The following is a 16,930-nucleotide window of genomic DNA, read 5'->3' as shown; positions in this document are numbered from 1 at the left end:
GACAAAATACACGACACTGATCCTTGGATCTTTCCATTTCTTTTCCATCTCTATTGTCATTTCCTTTACACTGATATCCCTAGCGATACCAAGGTTTAAATTGAATCGATTCAAATATTTCAAAGTCTATGGTCAACACGGAGATTGAAGTGAATCATAAGGAGCTGCAAGGTATTACCTGCGATGCGTAGAATCCAGTCGTATATACAATTAGAGCTGTCGGAGTCAATCTGGACCCGGGTGCTGTTAAAATAGGCCATGAGAACGGTCTACGAGGCGGAAACCCTAGAGATGAAATGCACCAGGTCCTAGATACTAGACTCCCATTCTATCGACCCGAACCCGCAAATATGTTCCCCCATTACCAGGATCGAGAAACTGCAATTGACCGGGATTCGAATAGGTGGTAGTGGCGATGCGTCTCGGGGCCGTGTAAACGAAGTTGTTATTCCAGGCGGTATCCATACGGTGCCGATGGAGCTTGTTTGAGAGTGCGCTAAAGCTAATGCTGGGTTTATTTGCTTTGATGGAGTGGTAAGCTTATATTCGAGGATTGAAAGTGTACATGTATGAGTTGATTCTGAAATTGGGGGGACACATGAACTTGAAGAACCACTGCAGTTCGGTCCTCCCAGTTCCAAATGCATTAGTAATGTAGACGAACCTCTCATCTCGACTTAGGGTGCTCTAACGCTTAGATTCTAAAGAATGCGGGCTGAGTCTGCATTTACAATCTCTTGATCCCATCCATGGAGTAAACCTAGGGTAAACTCGGTCCATATAGGATCATCATAGATCGAGGTCTACTTCGCTGACCTATAGATCAACAAGGAAGATCGATATTGTCCTCATTACGAATGATACAAATGTAAAAGTATGCCCAAGGCTATATCTGTCCCTGCACAAAAAGAGCTTTTGTAGATGCGCCGGATTTGAACCTCCTGAAGCGCGGGTATATATACATGGATTCGTGGAACTATCTATTCCGAGAAGTTCTCTTGTCCTTTCATTGTCGAGGGAGTGGATGTTATGATTCGGAGGGAGTCAGTGGTCTCTCATATGGCGAAATATGGTGAAGTTCGAGGTAGAGACGATGGTTATGATATGAGCCAGGAAATCCCTGTGCTCATTTTGGTGGCGAGCATGTCGCTGATATCCTGGACTCGGATTTTTAGTGATGAATCACTAACACCGATCCGGAGGAGCTGGGAATGGTAGAATAAAGTAGACCCACTAGTGTGAGTCAACCCTGGAAAAAGGTAAACCAATTATTGTAATTTCCTCAGCCAGCCATAGATTCCTCAGGGGCCTCCTGGAAGGTCTCTGGGAAGAACCCAGGAGGCGGCCAAATATCTGCAATGGAAGGCGGATGAACCAAAGGTTGTGACCCAACCAACCGATCTGGATCATGACAAAAGGCCTGGAAGGTGCTATCATCCAAGAAGCCAAAGTCCTTCAAGCCAGCTTCGCGGTTGGTAGCCCATTCCGTAGTATCGAGATATGCGAGATCCTTGAAGATAGCATCGATATTACCTATAGATGCAGCATTTCCGGGCATCATTGAGTTAGAGCTTGTCGAGTCGGGCGTTTGAGGTTGTTGTGATTGTTGCGGCTGTGACTGTGCGCTATTCGGGGCATACATGGAGTCTGGGCCACTGCGCGGAATTCCTTGATCTGGTATGACTTGTTGGGCTTCCATCGGCCGTTGCATAGACACGTCCATCATGCCCAAATCTGCGTTCTCCATCACCGTATCTTTAGGTGTTATGGACTGTGCATCGACTGGCATGCTGATGCCAATAATGGAAGAGGCGTAATGGCCTTCGCTATTGGAAACTAAGCCACGAGCTCCATTTGGAGTTTGCATAGAGCCTAGAACAGAAGAACTTCCTTGCAATGGCAACACAGGTGCATTTCCCACTTGACCTGAGAATGCAGATGGCCCAGTAACATCTTTAGATAGCTGCCACCTTTCCATGGCAGACACCAAAGAGCTGTAGGCTGGCCAGGCGAAGCTGAATCCTGCTAATTTGTGTTTGAACTCCTCCGCCCATCTGGCGAAAGGGAATGTGTCGGATAAATCGGCGGTCTGCCGCAGTGTAGATGCTTGCTCGGCAATTGTGCGAAGACTCAACTCAAATAACGGCGGGAGTCCACAAACGGCGAAATTCTCCAGGTGTTGGGTGATCATAGACAAGCCGCGGTAAAGAAGCTTCTTGGCTCCTTCTCTGGCTGGCCGCTGAGAACGGTGTAAACCCTGCTCCCCTGGAATCAGCTGCAGATACAGCCAAAGGAGTGTGGCCACATATGTCAGCCCGAGGTAGCTCTGATGGGGAAGCAGAGCCGAGTGCCGTTCTGGATAAATGCTTTCTGGCCCAATAAGACGACATCCAAGGGGTAAGAGGTCATCCCATCTTTTAGCTCCACCACTAATTGCTGGGCAAAGGTGGCCATGTTCAACCCCGAGTGCATGTTCCGAGAGATGTTGTTGAGAACACTTGCCAATTCAACCAAGCGATTGAAGCAACTCAGAGCCATTAGTGGTCCTCGACGCGGAGGATTCTTGCTGCCCTGTGCAGCGCCTGTGGGTGGTAGCACATCAACCCAAGAGTTCCATTCCTCCAGGCCATCTTCCTCCAAGAGACCAATAGAGGACAGATCACCGGGCGGCATGGCCGGACTTCGAGATAGTCGGAAAGAAAGCAATGAGTCAATCACAAAGCATCCCAAGTATACTACCTTGCCCTGTCTGAGTTCATCAGACCGCCGGCTATCGGTGGAAGTACCCAGGCCCATGGCAAGCGCCATGCGCACTGCATGGCCGCTCAGCAGCCAAGCCGCAGTCCAGTCTTCCAGGCCCATGTTAACCAAGGACAGGAGCAACAATGCCTGGATATGGCCAAGTTCATAGCGCTCGTTCTCCGCGGGAATGAGGCTTCGCGACACAGTGTAGTATTCTTTCACCAGAGCAACATTTCCAGCGGGGCCGGCCCGTGAATTGGTTCGAGATTGAGTGATGGTATAACTTAGTATTGCCCACAGTGCGGCATGATCACCGGATCCCGGGGACGCTGTTGCAACAGACACAGGGGAGTTGGCATAGACGTAAGAAGCGCGAAGGATGTTGTGTTTAGCGACAATGGGGAGCCATGAATGTGTTACGGCAAAATAGATATCGAGTAGCTGCGAGGTATGCTGGGGTAGCTGCAACGTGTGGAGACTGGTTGAAGCACCCCATGTCTCCGTGTTTGGGGACAATCGCGCTCGTTTGACCCCAGGGGACGCAGGAGAAGGCCCCACCACGCGCGGCGCATCCGGTCCGAGAGTTGAGCTGCGAGCTACCCGGAGCCACTGACCGTCCTGATCATCTTGCGGGTTTCGCGATCTCTTTCCCGTCACCACTCCTTGTGGCGCATCGAAATTGGAGAGCATCTTCTCCAGCGCCCCATATAGCCGACTCGTCTTCCAGGATTCATGTAAGCTCTCCGACGCACTGTCATCCGACCACACCGACATCAATTTCTCGCGACGGCCGGCAGACTCGGTGGTGGTTCCTAGCATGGCCAGCATGGTGTCCTCGAATCCCTCAATGTTGCAGATCGACAGCGCCCACAGCTTCTCCAGACCCCGGACGTAGCCCTCGGGTAATCCGCGTTTCTTCGCATGGGGATCGTATGAACAGGATTGGCCGGATGCTCGGCAGGCGGAACATGTAGGACGAATACCGTCACATTTGTCCTGGGAACAGAGAGCGTCAGATCAGGCAAGGGTAGGGAAGCAAGAGGCGCATACGACTCACCTTCTTGCTGCGACAGCGATCGCAGGCTCGGGACACCCTCTTGCGCCGAGGGGCCTTGTCTGAGCCCTCATCCATGAAGAGGGTTAGTTAATGCAAGTTTCCATGTAGAGGAGAAAGCAGAGAGTGAAACGTCACGCGAGTAGAGCCAAGGTCATGCCCTGTATAACAGGAATGCCGACGCAATCGGACGTCAAAAGGGAAAATCGTTAGAACGGAGGAAGTCAAAAGAGTGGACTCTCTCGAAATCGGCCACAACACGGCAGACTCGAGATGTCTGAGGAAGATATCGGAATTGATGTTCGGGAGAAGTTAAAGTCGGCTCGGGATTCCCCACGTCTCCACGATTCAGTACTCTGCATAGCTCACGTCACCACATTTCTTTCTATAGTTATCAGAGGCTGTGTTGATATTTTAAGCAACTTCTATTTTTATAAGCAATCTTCAATGGATTCGATAGTGTGTCTACCTATAACTTAGACATAGTGTATACATGTAACTTGGACTGGAAAAGCCGAGCCTCCTCCCCGATGTTCCGCATAAACTGCCGAGCATCGGCAGTTACACGTCAAGTTGAAGCTCAACTTGACTATGAATCATATAACTTCCACTGTGCAGGTTATTCAGTCAACTACTTGGATATGAAGTTGGACTCGGACTCGACTCCGGAAGTGATTCCGCGATGTGGATATCTTAGCTCAGGACCCTGTGAGACATATTGCGCGTAAGACGTAACATTTATAGAGAGGCTCGGATGAAGCCCGAGAAGTTTCCAAGTGGAAAAAGGGAAAAGTATTCTGCCGGATGACCCCAGGCGGTCGGCAGTTCCTCATCCGGGGAAATCTGGTTATGGACCTTCATGGATATTTACATACACTGACTACCTATTGCCTACTATCTGCACTTCTAATGGCTTGGGTATGAGCGTGGTACAACCCCCTCGCTCCCGCATTTCCTGAAGCTCTACACATCTGCATTCGGCCTCTACCTTGCGCCTGTGAACATGGCGCTCGTCTCGACATAGGCCCATTGATCTGTTGCCGCCATGCTCGACTACAAACCCTCGATTCCACCTACCGTGAGGCCTTCCGGCCTCCCCGTCGTCCAATCCGTCCCTCTCATAATGCCCCGCGAATCTGCCCCGCGAACCTTTGCTCCCGATGCATCCCTCGTTCTAGTCGGCATTCGTGGCTGCGGCAAGCGCTCACTAGGCTTTGTCGCAGCCACCGCGCTCAAGCGACGATTCATTACCGAAGACCATTACTTCAGAGAAGTCACCGGAGTCACGCGACAAGACTACCTTAAGAGCTATGGCAGCCAGGAGTTTCAGCGCCGGGACATTGAAGTGCTCAAGATGATGCTAGACAATCATCGCACAGGCTGTGTCATGGAGTGTGGACTGGGCAGTCTGACGCGACCTGTTCAGGATCATCTGCGTCGCTATGCCCGGTCCAATCCCGTGGTTCATCTGCTACGCGATTTTGACCGCATTCAGCAATTGCTCGGGCTGGAGGATCAGGCAGTACGCTTATTCCGTGAAGGAGACCCTATGCATCGGATGTGTTCAAATTTTGAATTTTACAACCTGGAAGACCGGACACGCGCGGCGGACGACGGGAGTCCGGATCGTCGATCGGCCGATTATTCCTTCAAGTTGCAGGAAGTCAAGGAAGATTTCACTCGCTTCGTGCAATTTATCACTGGGCTCGACGTCAATTACTCCAGCTATGACTCGCCTTTTGTGCTGCTGGAGACGCCACCGGAACTCCGCTCTTTCACCCATGCTATATTTGTGCGGTCCTCAGATCTGATCGCCGACTCAGTGAGCCTGGCTGAGCTCGAGTCTGGCGGAGATGCCATCGAACTCTGTGTGGATCGCTGGAGCCCTGACATGGCAACTATCACCAGCAAACAGGTATCGGACCTGCGTCGAAATGCGCGGGTTCCTGTGGTTCTGTCTGTTGACACCTCCTCTACTGGTATCGGCTCCAGTGAAACGACCACTCCTCGACCCTATTTTGATATACTTGAGCATGGTCTACGCTTGGGAGTGGAATACCTCGTTGTAGACCTGAGCGAGGACCGATCCCGGCTGGCTAGGATTATCCGTGGCCGTGGGAACACCAAGATCATCGGCCAGCAGGTCTTTAAATCATTTTCCCCTATCACCTGGGACAGCGAGGGGTGTGTCGCCCTCTATCACGAAGCTGAAAAGCTCGGCTGTCAATTGGTCCGCCTTCTCCGCGTCGCAACAAAGCGCGAGGACAATACAGCTGTGATCGAGTTCTCTAATAAGATCCGTTCACTCCCAGACGAACACCCACCGCTCATCGCCTACAACGTTGGAGCCCTGGGTCGCACATCACAAGTCTTCAACTCAATTCTCACTGGAGTAACACACCCAGCCATCACCCGGTCAGCAGAGAATGAGTACGATCCTCAAATAACCTCGCGTGATGCTGTCCGCGCCCTCTTCCAGAGTTACATGCTCGATCCATTAAAATTCTACATCTCGGGAGAGAATGTAGCATACAGTTTATCTCCGGCCATGCATAATGCCGCATACCAACACTGTGGCATGGGCCACACCTACACCATCCCCGACTCGCCTTCGCTGGCAGTGCTAGACCGGCTGGGCCGGGACCCGCACTTTGGAGGGTCGAGTGTTGTCCAGCCATGGCGAGTTCAAGTATACCAGAAACTCGCCTCTAAAAGTCGACATGCCGAGGCAATTGGTGCCATCAACACAATTATGCCACTCCGCGGTCACGCCGATGGCACTATGTTCCCGCTTCAGGAACAAGCCAGCCGTCGCAACCAGGCTGGCCGCGTGTTGGGCTGGTACGGCGAAAACACAGACTGGGTCGGCATTATGACCTGTATCACCCGCCATCTCTCTCCTCGTAACGCAATCAGTGCGAAGACGACCGGCCTGGTCATTGGTGCTGGTGGTATGGCGCGGGCCGCCATCTATGCCATGCTCCGTCTGGGCTGTCGAAAGATTTTTATTTATAACCGCACCAAGTCACGGGCTGAGGAGGTCGCACGCCATTTCAATTCCTGGGCTTCCTCGCAGGTTGGCTCCGCTGAGGTGGTTTGCGTCTTGAATTCTCTACAACAAGATTGGCCAGCAGATGCTACTCCGCCTAGTCTCGTTGCATCCTGTGTACCCGCAGACCCGGACCGAGATGAACCCCCAGCGAACTTCGAGATGCCGATCCAATGGCTCGGAAGTCCCACCGGGGGTGTAATTCTCGAGGTAAGATCATCTTCATATATGTTGTTTTTACTTGCAACATCTACTAACAGCGATATAGTTGGCCTATAAACCTCTCGATACGCCACTTCTCCAACAAATGCGCCGAGTCCGCAGCGAGACTGGACGACCCTGGGTCCTATCCGATGGACTGGAGAATGTTACTGAACAAGGTATTGCCCAGTTTGAGTTGATGACAGGCCGCAAAGCACCTCGGCGATTGATGACTTATGAAGTTCTGCGGAACTATGTCGGTGATAGTGGGCGATTTGATGAAAAGACTATTCAGGCTCGTCTGGATGGTGTAGGGTCTGTTATTTAAATGAAATAGTAAATAAACATGAATTTAACTATATATAACTAACTATCTATGCAACCACCAGAGTGATGTGGGTTGATAGTTGTTATCGCCTCACCGCCCTCATTTCTTTTGTTTGGTCTCAACCCGAGTATCAAGTCTCCTTGATCATCCGACTTTGACCACTGTCGAATTACGGAGTACAGGCATATATATATACATGACCTGGTTTGATTACTGTGACACCCCAATGCCAGGCTTTTCGCCCGAACAGACCGACTCGATAACGGCAACATGGAAGAAGCGCAAGCGGGACCATGAGGAGACAGTGACTCTAGCTCGTCCGTAAGTCCAGACATTTTCTCTCGCTTCTTTATCAGCTGGGACTAACGACTTCTCAGGGCCACATTCACCCCAGCCGCCTTCCGAGTAGACCGCCCAGAATTCGACGGCTGCTCACATCCTCTATCACGACACCCAGAAGGGACTGACATTTCCTTCCGACCACGCTGCCTCCCACGCAAGCGTCGAAACGTCCAAAGCCCTTACCTCGCTCTCCAACATCAACATCCCCACCAACCCCAACAATCAACACACCTCTCACCGAACGTCTACGCCCCCAACATCGACCCTTACTCGCCCCCAGTCTCACCACGGACCCTCGTCCCTCTCCGGTACCCAGGCCAGACACAACAAGTCTCAGCATCTCCATCAGCCCTGCGCCCCTGCCATATATGCCACCGGCGCCCAACAACCCGCCAAGTCCTCGACGCCTACGCTGACTGCGATTTGTGCCACGAGCGGGCCTGTTTCATCTGTCTCCGACAATGCGACACCGTCAATTGCGGAGGAACATTCGGCCTTCCAGATAGCATGCACGATTCCGATATCAAGAGATTAAATGACTACGATGCGGGTGAAGAAGCACTCTCCCGCAGAAAAATTTGCTCCAGCTGTGCCGTCGAGGATGTCACCGAAACTGGCGCGGAGATCGTGCGCTGTCTCGATTGCGTGCAGGGACATGCTGCCTGGTCTGCCCAGACTATTCCTTCTGGATGGGCTTTGGATGACATGCGACATGAGGATATGACCGGATGATATCCCTCTTCCTCGATGCTTGAGTCCAGATGGACTCGATTACAAGGACGACAAACGACTATATGATAATTACTTTCATCCATTACCAATTTTGGGGTTTTTTTTTCCTGCTACTTTTGGAGTGGCTATTTTGGAGTTGGATGATTGGACTGGACCCGGCGGTGGACTATTGGGTCTCTTATTCACTTACTCCCTTATTGACTTAGGCATGGCGATCTTGTTTGATTTGATTTGACTGGTTTTGTTTCAGGCATAGCATAGTGATACCAGAACCAGAATTGACTATATAATGATTATCAGAGTATGTCAGATACCTCATGGGTACGGAGCCTAGTAAACTTGTGGTTAAAGGCCACAGAGACTGAGCTATGCATATAAATTGGCTGTTCTCAATGTAATGCTTATTAGAGAACAGGAGGGTATAACCAAAGATAAGGAACGTGTCACCTCAGCTCAACTCGCTTGACTTCAACAAGATCAAACCCACATCTACCGACCAAATCTCATCTGCGCACCAGCAAAATGCCACAAACCACGCATATACCCTTGATACTCAACAGCCTCTCCATCCCCATTCAGTCCATGACTCCGAATCCCAGTGCAATACATCTCAGTGAGACGAATCTGCCAAGGCGGATACCCATCCAACTTAAGGAACGGCCCAAAAACAAGCAGCAGATCGGGCTCAGGCTTCAACATTGTCTCACTAAACGCCGGATCAGCCGCCAGAGGCTGGGTGGTGATCTCACTTATTTCAGCGTCGACCAGTTCAGGCGTGATATCGTCTGGCGAGAGCTTGCCGTTCTGGGACATCTCCGCCAGAGTCTTGGTGAGGTCAACTAGGGTTTCGCGGCCGTCTGTTGAGGAAAGGAGGAGGATTGTTAGGGAGCCGGTTTCGCTGTCTGGGGATGCGGGTTTGCCGTGGACTGGGTGGTGCGGGGCGTAGAGTTGGAGGCTTGGTTGTTGGGAGGGTGTGCCATAGTAGGAGGCCAGCTTGGTGGTTATTATTTGGTGGAGGGCTGGGAGGCAGGATTTGAGGACGCCTGGAAGAGTTAATATACTGTGTCAAATATATGTGGAGGGGCAAGAGGGAGAGAGATATGTCCGTCTTTTCTCTTCCTTCGCTTTTTCTTACCAGTCTTCTCGTAAATACTCAACTGAGGAATGCCAGCGCAAGAACTCCAAGCAGCCAACTCGGCCACCTCATCCATAAGCACAGCCAACGCATCATCCTCCTTCCGCAGTGTCAGTATAGTACTGAGGTGCTGCGGCAAGCGCTTCAATCCTCTGACATCCTTGCGAATAAGTTCAGGCGTGCGGTGGTGGTGATAAACGATAGCAAAAACGCGATTCACGACAGCATGGTACGCCTGCAACAAGCGCACCACGATGCCGAAGATGATATGTGTCACGGCATAGACGAGACGGTGTAGCTGCGACTTGAGAAACGAGCGGATGGGCTTCTTGCGCGTCTTGCGGCGCTCCGAGGTTGCGGTTGAGGCTCGAGATCGGTTGGGCAGCTCGGCGGGATTGGGAAGGTAAGTCTTTAGCAGTTGTTCGCGGTCTGCTTTGCTGAGTTTGGTGCCTCGTTGCCGGAGGTCATCTCGAAGGAGATCGCGGTCTCGTCGGGAGACCATTTTGTATGGGAGTTTGGAGGAGTGGGGAGAGAGTGAGGTTGTAAATGTTGAATGTTGAATGTGTCGGTCTCCGCCACCATGTACTCGACTTGTTCAATTTGAATATTTGAAAAAGATGAAAGTGGTTAGAGAGGCTGTGAAGTTATAAATATCATTTATTGCCTCCAATCTTGCCAGTTGTTCAGAATGGCTGCCTAGAGACTCGGCATAGTAATGAATATTACTTGTGTAGTGTTAATTGGAAGACATGATAACTTTAGAATTGAGAGAAAATTATAATAGTCTCAATTATAGTAGACTCCATATATACGATGCTCATAGACGGTGTGGCTACCTCAACTATAGTCGGCGGTATCTCCGCCTAGCAACATTCCCTCCTCTTTCCCCGGATTCTCTCCAATACATTTATTAAATCCTGGTCGAGGTCAGGCAACCCATGTCTGGGATCTATCACCATGATGGACAATGCATCCGTCTACACTGCGAACCCCCGCACCGTGTTCCCCCAAGGGCCCAGCTTCACCCTCGAGGACTTCTCCAGTCGTGACTTCATTGTCAAGGAGTTCATTGAAGCTCTCTCCGACACAGCGATCTCGACCCGCCGCTCAGTAGCTGCTGCAGTCGGCGCCGCGAATCAACCCTTCGATCCCAAACCCCTCATTCGCGCTTTTGAGAGCGCCCAACGCCGCCTAGGCGAGCTCTCTGGCGACCTCGAGATCCGCGAGAATGAATTGTCCGCTGCAGTCCGACGCGCCGAAGCGCAGCATTCCCAGAACCTGACGACCTTGGGCAAGAAGCTCCGCCACACCATCGCATCGTTCCAGCAACTCGACACGTCGCTCAATGGTGGCGGTCTCGAGAATGCGGGAGGAACAGGCAACATGGCCGTGGAGACTGGAAAACGACTAGAAGAGCTAGATCGGCAACGCCGACGAGCTCTAGATGCCCACTTCCTCATCGAGTGCTGGGACGGCGTGTCCAACCGCGGCGAGATCTCACTGCTGGAGAACCTGCGGCGGTCCGGTACCGGCGAGGCCGCGGTGCGTTCGGCACACATCGCGCGACAGCTACTGCGCATCAGTCAACGGTTAGACCCGCAGAGCTGGCAGGAACATCCGGCTCGTGCGAATGGAGGCTACGGGGGAGTTCCTCGTCGGAGGATCTGAGCGAGAGCAGCACTCCGCGACGAAATACAAGGGAGATTATTGAGAAGTTCTCGGAGACGTTGGAGAAGGATCTGCTGAAGCAGTTTGATGATTTCTACCGCAAAGCCAACTTTGATGGAATGAAGGATTGCGCGACTGTGCTGCAGGATTTCAATGGCGGTGCGAGTGTTATTGCGCTGTTCGTGAATCAGCACCAGTTCTTCATCGATCGCAGCCAGTTGGTGACTGAGGAAGTTGGTGGTGATCCTGAGTCCTGGGAGAAACTGGCAGACCCGGATGCAGAGCTTCCTGGTGTGGAGTCCAGTTTGCAGTCATTGATCGATGAGGTCAAGGTTGTGGTGCAGGAAGAGTCTGCTATAATCAAGAGAGCCTTCCCGTACTATGAGCAGGTCTTGGGCAAATTCTTACAGCGTGTCTTCCAACAGTCCATTCAGCAGCGCCTCGAGATGGTCTTGGAGAAGGCCAGCAGCGCATCATCACTCGCCTTCCTGCGTTGTCTACAGAGCTCGCGTGGCTATATCAGTGCATTGATCGAAGATTTGAAGGCGCATGGGTTGACTGAGCATCCGGACCCTGTCTCATCGCAGACTGCAGTTCTTCTGGATCAGCAATTGGAGGAATTATTTGTGCCCTATTTCGTCGGATCTTCATACATTGAACGTGAGAAGCGGACTTTGGAAGAACTGTTCAACTCTCTGCTGTTCAAATTTACGTCCTATCATGCCCGGCGCAAGAAGGCGGCAACTACTTTTATGGCCTCGCTCTCCCGAGCTGGGACGGAGCTCCTTTCGGCTACCAGAGACGCATTTATCAATCGGTTGGATTCGCCCGAGGTCTCGCCCACCCAGCGAAGAGTGCTGCTGTACATTGCAAAGTTGAATGATTTACCAGAGACCGTGCGGTTGACCGAAATCAAACTCACAGAAGAAGATGGACAGCCAAATCTCAGCGATGCTAAACGGATGTTGAAATGGCTGGCTGAAGCTGTGGGTCGAGGCCTGGAGCTCAGTGTCAACAGTGACACTCCCAAAGATGTGTCTGCCTTGCTGAATCTCCTGCTTGTCACCATGGGTGATGGATACGTAGACGTCTGTCTAGACGCCGCACTGGAGGCAGCCACAGCACAGGAGTCTGGCAAGGCAGAGCCGGACTTTACATACCTCCTCTCAGTTCGCACAACCATCAGCATTACCACTCTGATGGTAATGTGTGTGCATGCGGTTCTCCTCCCCTTGTCAACCGGCAGCATTACGACTCGCCGGGATATGGAGAAACGAACCAGCCAGACGACGTCACGCATTGAAGATAAGGTCAACACCATCGAACAAAAGACAATCGATGCCACATTTGCCTGGGTCAGCAGGCTCCTATCCGGACAAAAGAAGAATGACTTCCGTCCCAGAGAAAGCGATAACGCTGCATGGCTGGAGATGCTACAGACTCCTGTAAGTTCCCTACTCAATACCCACTCGCAGCGACTAACTCGCAACAGACCTGCGCAGCTATCTGCGCATTCCTAACCCGCCTCCACAACATCGCCCGAACCTCCCTCCCATCTAGCGGGGCCAACATCCGCCAATTCCTCACCGAGATCGCCCTTGGGCTCCGCGGACTCCTTCTAGAACACTTCAAGCGGTTCTCCGTAAGCGGACCCGGTGGACTAATGGTAACCAAGGATATGACACAATACACCGACCTCCTCAAATCCTGGGACATCGACGAAGAAGCCAAGGGCCCCGGTGGCGCGCTGGACGTGCTACTCGAAGTGGGCAGTCTATTCGTAATCGGCGTCGAGGCATTGCGTGAGCGAATCCGCGGTGGCGCTGCTAGCGGCACGACTGGTGGGCCTGGAAGCTCTAGCCGCGGCGCTGGTACTAGCCAGGAGGGTAAATTGAGTGTGCAGGAGGTGCGGGCTTATGTTTCGCGTCGCGAAGACTCGAATACTTTTGCTATGCAGTCGGTTCTTAATGCCCTGTGAGGCTGGCATCTTATACCCCTGTGTTTTTTGGTTTGGAGCGTGTTGTTTTGGACCTGGGGATAGGAATATAGACCGGCGTAATGAGAATACATGGGGATATTTGGCTCTTGCGGGACGTATGAATTGACCTCGGACTTCTCTAAGAAGATACAACGTGTGGTAGCCTGTGTCTACTATCTCCCATTCCTCCGTACAAGATCGCAAACCAACCCATCTTGCTGCACAAACCAAATGTTCCTCGTCTTCCATCCCCCTGAGCGATGCAGTCGGATGTCGAATTCTCGCAGCAACTGCGGCACAATCTTATGCATCTCAATGAATGAGATATTCTTCCCAAGACAAGTCCGCGACCCAGCCCCAAAGGTAAAGATGCTATGGTCCATCTCTTTCAGATTCTCTGGCGAACTATTGATCCAACGCTCTGGAATAAACGAGTCTGCATCATAGAAGACCTGACTATTTCGATTCACCACCCACGCATTGATGCCAACGGTCGTCCCAGCAGGTATATACTTCTCAGAGATCGTCACGCCTGGCTTCGGTACCTCACGCTCAAGGATTAAACCCACAGACGGATGAAGCCTCAATGCCTCTTTGATGACAGCACTCATGTATGGGAGATGAGCCAACGATTCGCGGTAGGAAATAGGATTGCCGGCTTTTCCCTCGAGGACTGCGGTATCAATCTCCGCTTGTACTTTGGCCATGATATCCGGGTTGCGCATGAGGAAGTATAAAATGGCACGAAGTGCAATGGCCGTAGTATCCGATCCAGCAAACACATTCGCAGACAAATGGACAATAGCATCTCTGGTCGAAAACTTCTCCGGGTCAGCACGATGCATCGCCATCCACCGAGACAGCATATCCTTCCCTCCATCTTTCCCATCCTGATCAATTTCACCGTCTCGCTGGAGTGATACACGAGAATTCATAGCCTTCAAAGTAAACTGCACGACCTGATTCCAAGACTCCATGCTAGGGACGAAGATCGGGAAAAGAGGATTCCCAAGAAGAACATTATGCATCTCAGGGATCTGGCCACATAGACTGGCATATACAAGCATACCCTGGATAGCCCCAATCATACCGTCGATATCACGTCCTTCTTGGAGGAATCCCAGCTTCTTGGCAAAGGTCATTTCGCCGACGACATCAAAGGCGTAGTATTGGAGCCAGATGCCGAGGTCGATCGGGGTTTTGCTATCGGCGAATTTGGCGAGTTGGGAGGTGAACATTGCAGTGCAGGAGTCGACTGCTGGTTCCATTTCCAGAAGAGAGGTGAGGCTATAAGCGTTGGCTATGTTTCGCTTTTGGTTGCGGTGATAAATCTCATCTCTCGTCGAGAAGAGGTTCATTTGGGGCTTTTTGTTCCATGATATTGACTGGAGAGGAAAGAATGCTGTCTATTTGGCGTTATCATCTCTTATTCTATGAGATTTGGGTACATGAATGGTACGTACCTTGGTGAATCCTTTGTTCAGCCCATAAATAATAGGAATCGCATTGGGATCGCCGACTGAGATATGATTTGGGCCAATTCGCACCAATGGTCCATGCTTACGATGCAGATCAATATCTGTGAGGTGATGATCGCCTTTCCAGACACTATGGAGCTTCCATAAACGCGAGTACTTTGCCAATGTTGGGCCAGGGATATCTCGAAGCCCTCGCTTATATCGGTTGGTGAGTAGTCGTAGAAGAAGTACGGCTAGGATCACATAGGCCGAGTATAACTTGAGACTGTTTATCTCCATGCTGGGTCTAATGATTCAGGATAAAAACTTAACCCCGTTCAAGTCTCTAGATTTGGACTAACAACTATAGTTGCGGGCATATTGGTTCCTTTTATAATCAACCGGGAAGGTCGGGGCAGAGACAGCGTCTAGCAAACGATCGACTCAACAATTACCATCTTCAGGTGTGACAAGCTGGCCATATTGGATATTAATCTCTAACTTCACATAACCGAGACCAATTGAGAACCTTCGATTTGAGAAGACCTGCAGGAGAGTGTGTGCTGTCATTGTACACGCTGGGCGTGCGGAGAAAGGAGTGACATAAGTACGAGGCAAAAGATGGGAGATGATTTCCCTAGAGAATTGGGAGTTTCAATTACTGAATACTATAATTAGACATTCTGAGTTCTAGACAGTCCATTCGTCGCTCGTTCTCTTTGGTCTCTGTTTCCCACGTCTACTGCTTCACGGTGTAGTAAGGAGTACCGAGGCAATTGTAGATAATAGTACTGGCACTCTTTAACATAGGCTCCAGGGCAGCAAGACAGCCTTTCGCGCACTTTTTGGGTCACAATGATCCATAGCTCTGAGGTTAGATTTGCGGAATAGGTGAAGAATTTTCTCGCTATCTCCTATAGGCACTTATTCGACGCATTCCCATCGATATGATTAATGGTCTTTGTCAGAATTTGCTGGTATTAGAACGGAAAAAGATAATTGTTGTTTCCAGCTATAAAGTAAGCAGATATATCAGGCTAGGCGCTTGTTAGAGATCTATCAATAGTATGTTATATGGTTTCTATAGCCTGTAGTTGGAAATTCAGTCACTTCTAAGCTGGACTCATTGAAAAGAATGCAAGAAAATCTGGTTCAGAATACTCAACGAATGCAGTATATTTGTCAACTAATCCCTAGTTCAACCTATTTCATGTGTATATTCCGCACGAAGGTGTATATGTAGTTATGCCTAGTAAACCAGACAACTAGGCACAATAGCCTTTCACATAACCTTCCAAGCTGAAAATTTCATCAAATACTTCTCTATCGGAATCCAATCGAGCTTCCGAGGCTATTTGCCTCACTCGATACTATAGCGAGGCTTAACTTTGTTTTGATACTTCTCCTTAGAAAATATTATTTACTCTCCACTGTAGAGCTTAGTACCATGGAACGAAACTGAATGAATCCGTTTAAGGATCGAACGCGAGTGACCACTAACTGTCTAGTCTTAGCTCCGAGCAAAATTGTCAATTAGTGCCAGACCCAGCAATTCCACTGAATTTGAGCTCAGTACCACGGAACCAACGCCTCTAGATTCATTTATATTGGATTCTAATCTAAATCAGGTTTTGATTATCAATAAACAAGGCCATGAACCAGATACATGTATAGGCTGATTGCATCACTGACGGCTTTTACGCTATCCAACAATGATCTAGGCTTTCACTCCGGAGTTTCGTAGTGCCGGAGGACCGATCGTTTCCAGGCGAGGCTGGAACTAGAAATTTAAAATGAAAATAATGGACTGTTTATGCGTGGGTCTTCGGATCTGAGCAAAAAAAGAAATCATTCTAATTTTTGAGCTCTTTTCGTGGCCGGCAGTTACGGCGTCGAGGCGTTCGGCCCGAAAGCTTAAAAGTTGAGTTTTTCCCTCCATGTGCTTTTTTTTGGCTGTGTAACCAAAAATTCCATAAGTTTAGAGTACAGTAGTGAGATGCTAGATTCATCTGAAAAGCTATCCTTCAGATCGTTGTTTCCAGATGCCAGGGCCGGCAATTGCTTCGCGGCTCGGCACAGTCCCCACCATTACGACGGCCTACGACCTCAAAGCTCTGGCCAGCTTCGAGTGCAATGCTACATTTAGTTCATTTCAATGAGGAAATGCAAATGTCGATCAGTGGACCAGATCTCTCGTTGATTTTTCCGCTCGGTGAACCAGTGGTTCATAAGGCTGGTGCACTA

At 50.5% G+C, this 16,930-nt stretch overlaps 7 protein-coding genes across 7 annotated transcripts; 3 read left to right on the top strand and 4 right to left on the bottom strand.

Annotated features, from left to right (window-relative positions):
* Positions 1 to 1,282: 1,282 nt before the first annotated feature.
* N7446_011692 (uncharacterized protein) lies at positions 1,283 to 2,191 on the bottom strand (the record flags this gene model as incomplete). Its single annotated transcript, XM_058520434.1, has 1 exon — positions 1,283 to 2,191. The coding sequence occupies one exon, from the start codon at positions 2,189 to 2,191 to the stop codon at positions 1,283 to 1,285; it is 909 nt and encodes a 302-aa protein (XP_058367958.1).
* Positions 2,192 to 2,310: 119 nt separating this feature from the next.
* On the bottom strand, positions 2,311 to 3,874 carry N7446_011691 (putative C6 transcription factor; the record flags this gene model as incomplete). The annotated part of the gene is made up of 2 exons (XM_058520433.1): positions 2,311 to 3,738; positions 3,800 to 3,874. The coding sequence occupies 2 exons, from the start codon at positions 3,872 to 3,874 to the stop codon at positions 2,311 to 2,313; spliced, it is 1,503 nt and encodes a 500-aa protein (XP_058367957.1).
* A 967-nt stretch (positions 3,875 to 4,841) lies between these two features.
* Positions 4,842 to 7,374, top strand: N7446_011690 (repressor protein; the record flags this gene model as incomplete). The annotated part of the gene is made up of 2 exons (XM_058520432.1): positions 4,842 to 7,055; positions 7,114 to 7,374. 2 exons carry the CDS (start codon positions 4,842 to 4,844, stop codon positions 7,372 to 7,374), a joined length of 2,475 nt encoding a protein of 824 aa, XP_058367956.1.
* Positions 7,375 to 7,600: 226 nt separating this feature from the next.
* N7446_011689 (uncharacterized protein) lies at positions 7,601 to 8,448 on the top strand (the record flags this gene model as incomplete). The annotated part of the gene is made up of 2 exons (XM_058520431.1): positions 7,601 to 7,695; positions 7,752 to 8,448. 2 exons carry the CDS (start codon positions 7,601 to 7,603, stop codon positions 8,446 to 8,448), a joined length of 792 nt encoding a protein of 263 aa, XP_058367955.1.
* A 489-nt stretch (positions 8,449 to 8,937) lies between these two features.
* N7446_011688 (ditrans,polycis-polyprenyl diphosphate synthase) lies at positions 8,938 to 10,085 on the bottom strand (the record flags this gene model as incomplete). Its single annotated transcript, XM_058520430.1, has 2 exons — positions 8,938 to 9,491; positions 9,584 to 10,085. The coding sequence occupies 2 exons, from the start codon at positions 10,083 to 10,085 to the stop codon at positions 8,938 to 8,940; spliced, it is 1,056 nt and encodes a 351-aa protein (XP_058367954.1).
* A 455-nt stretch (positions 10,086 to 10,540) lies between these two features.
* On the top strand, positions 10,541 to 13,229 carry N7446_011687 (exocyst subunit SEC10; the record flags this gene model as incomplete). Its single annotated transcript, XM_058520429.1, has 3 exons — positions 10,541 to 11,125; positions 11,167 to 12,696; positions 12,744 to 13,229. 3 exons carry the CDS (start codon positions 10,541 to 10,543, stop codon positions 13,227 to 13,229), a joined length of 2,601 nt encoding a protein of 866 aa, XP_058367953.1.
* A 173-nt stretch (positions 13,230 to 13,402) lies between these two features.
* On the bottom strand, positions 13,403 to 14,986 carry N7446_011686 (cytochrome P450; the record flags this gene model as incomplete). Its single annotated transcript, XM_058520428.1, has 2 exons — positions 13,403 to 14,614; positions 14,693 to 14,986. The coding sequence occupies 2 exons, from the start codon at positions 14,984 to 14,986 to the stop codon at positions 13,403 to 13,405; spliced, it is 1,506 nt and encodes a 501-aa protein (XP_058367952.1).
* Positions 14,987 to 16,930: the final 1,944 nt, after the last annotated feature.

Source organism: Penicillium canescens (genome assembly GCF_028828765.1).
Source record: "Penicillium canescens strain IBT 15451 chromosome Unknown utg000008l_segment0_segment0, whole genome shotgun sequence".
NCBI classification, from domain to species: Eukaryota; Fungi; Ascomycota; class Eurotiomycetes; order Eurotiales; family Aspergillaceae; genus Penicillium; species Penicillium canescens.
Note: the sequence above shows the minus strand (reverse complement) of the source record. Positions and strands in the feature narration are given on the sequence as shown.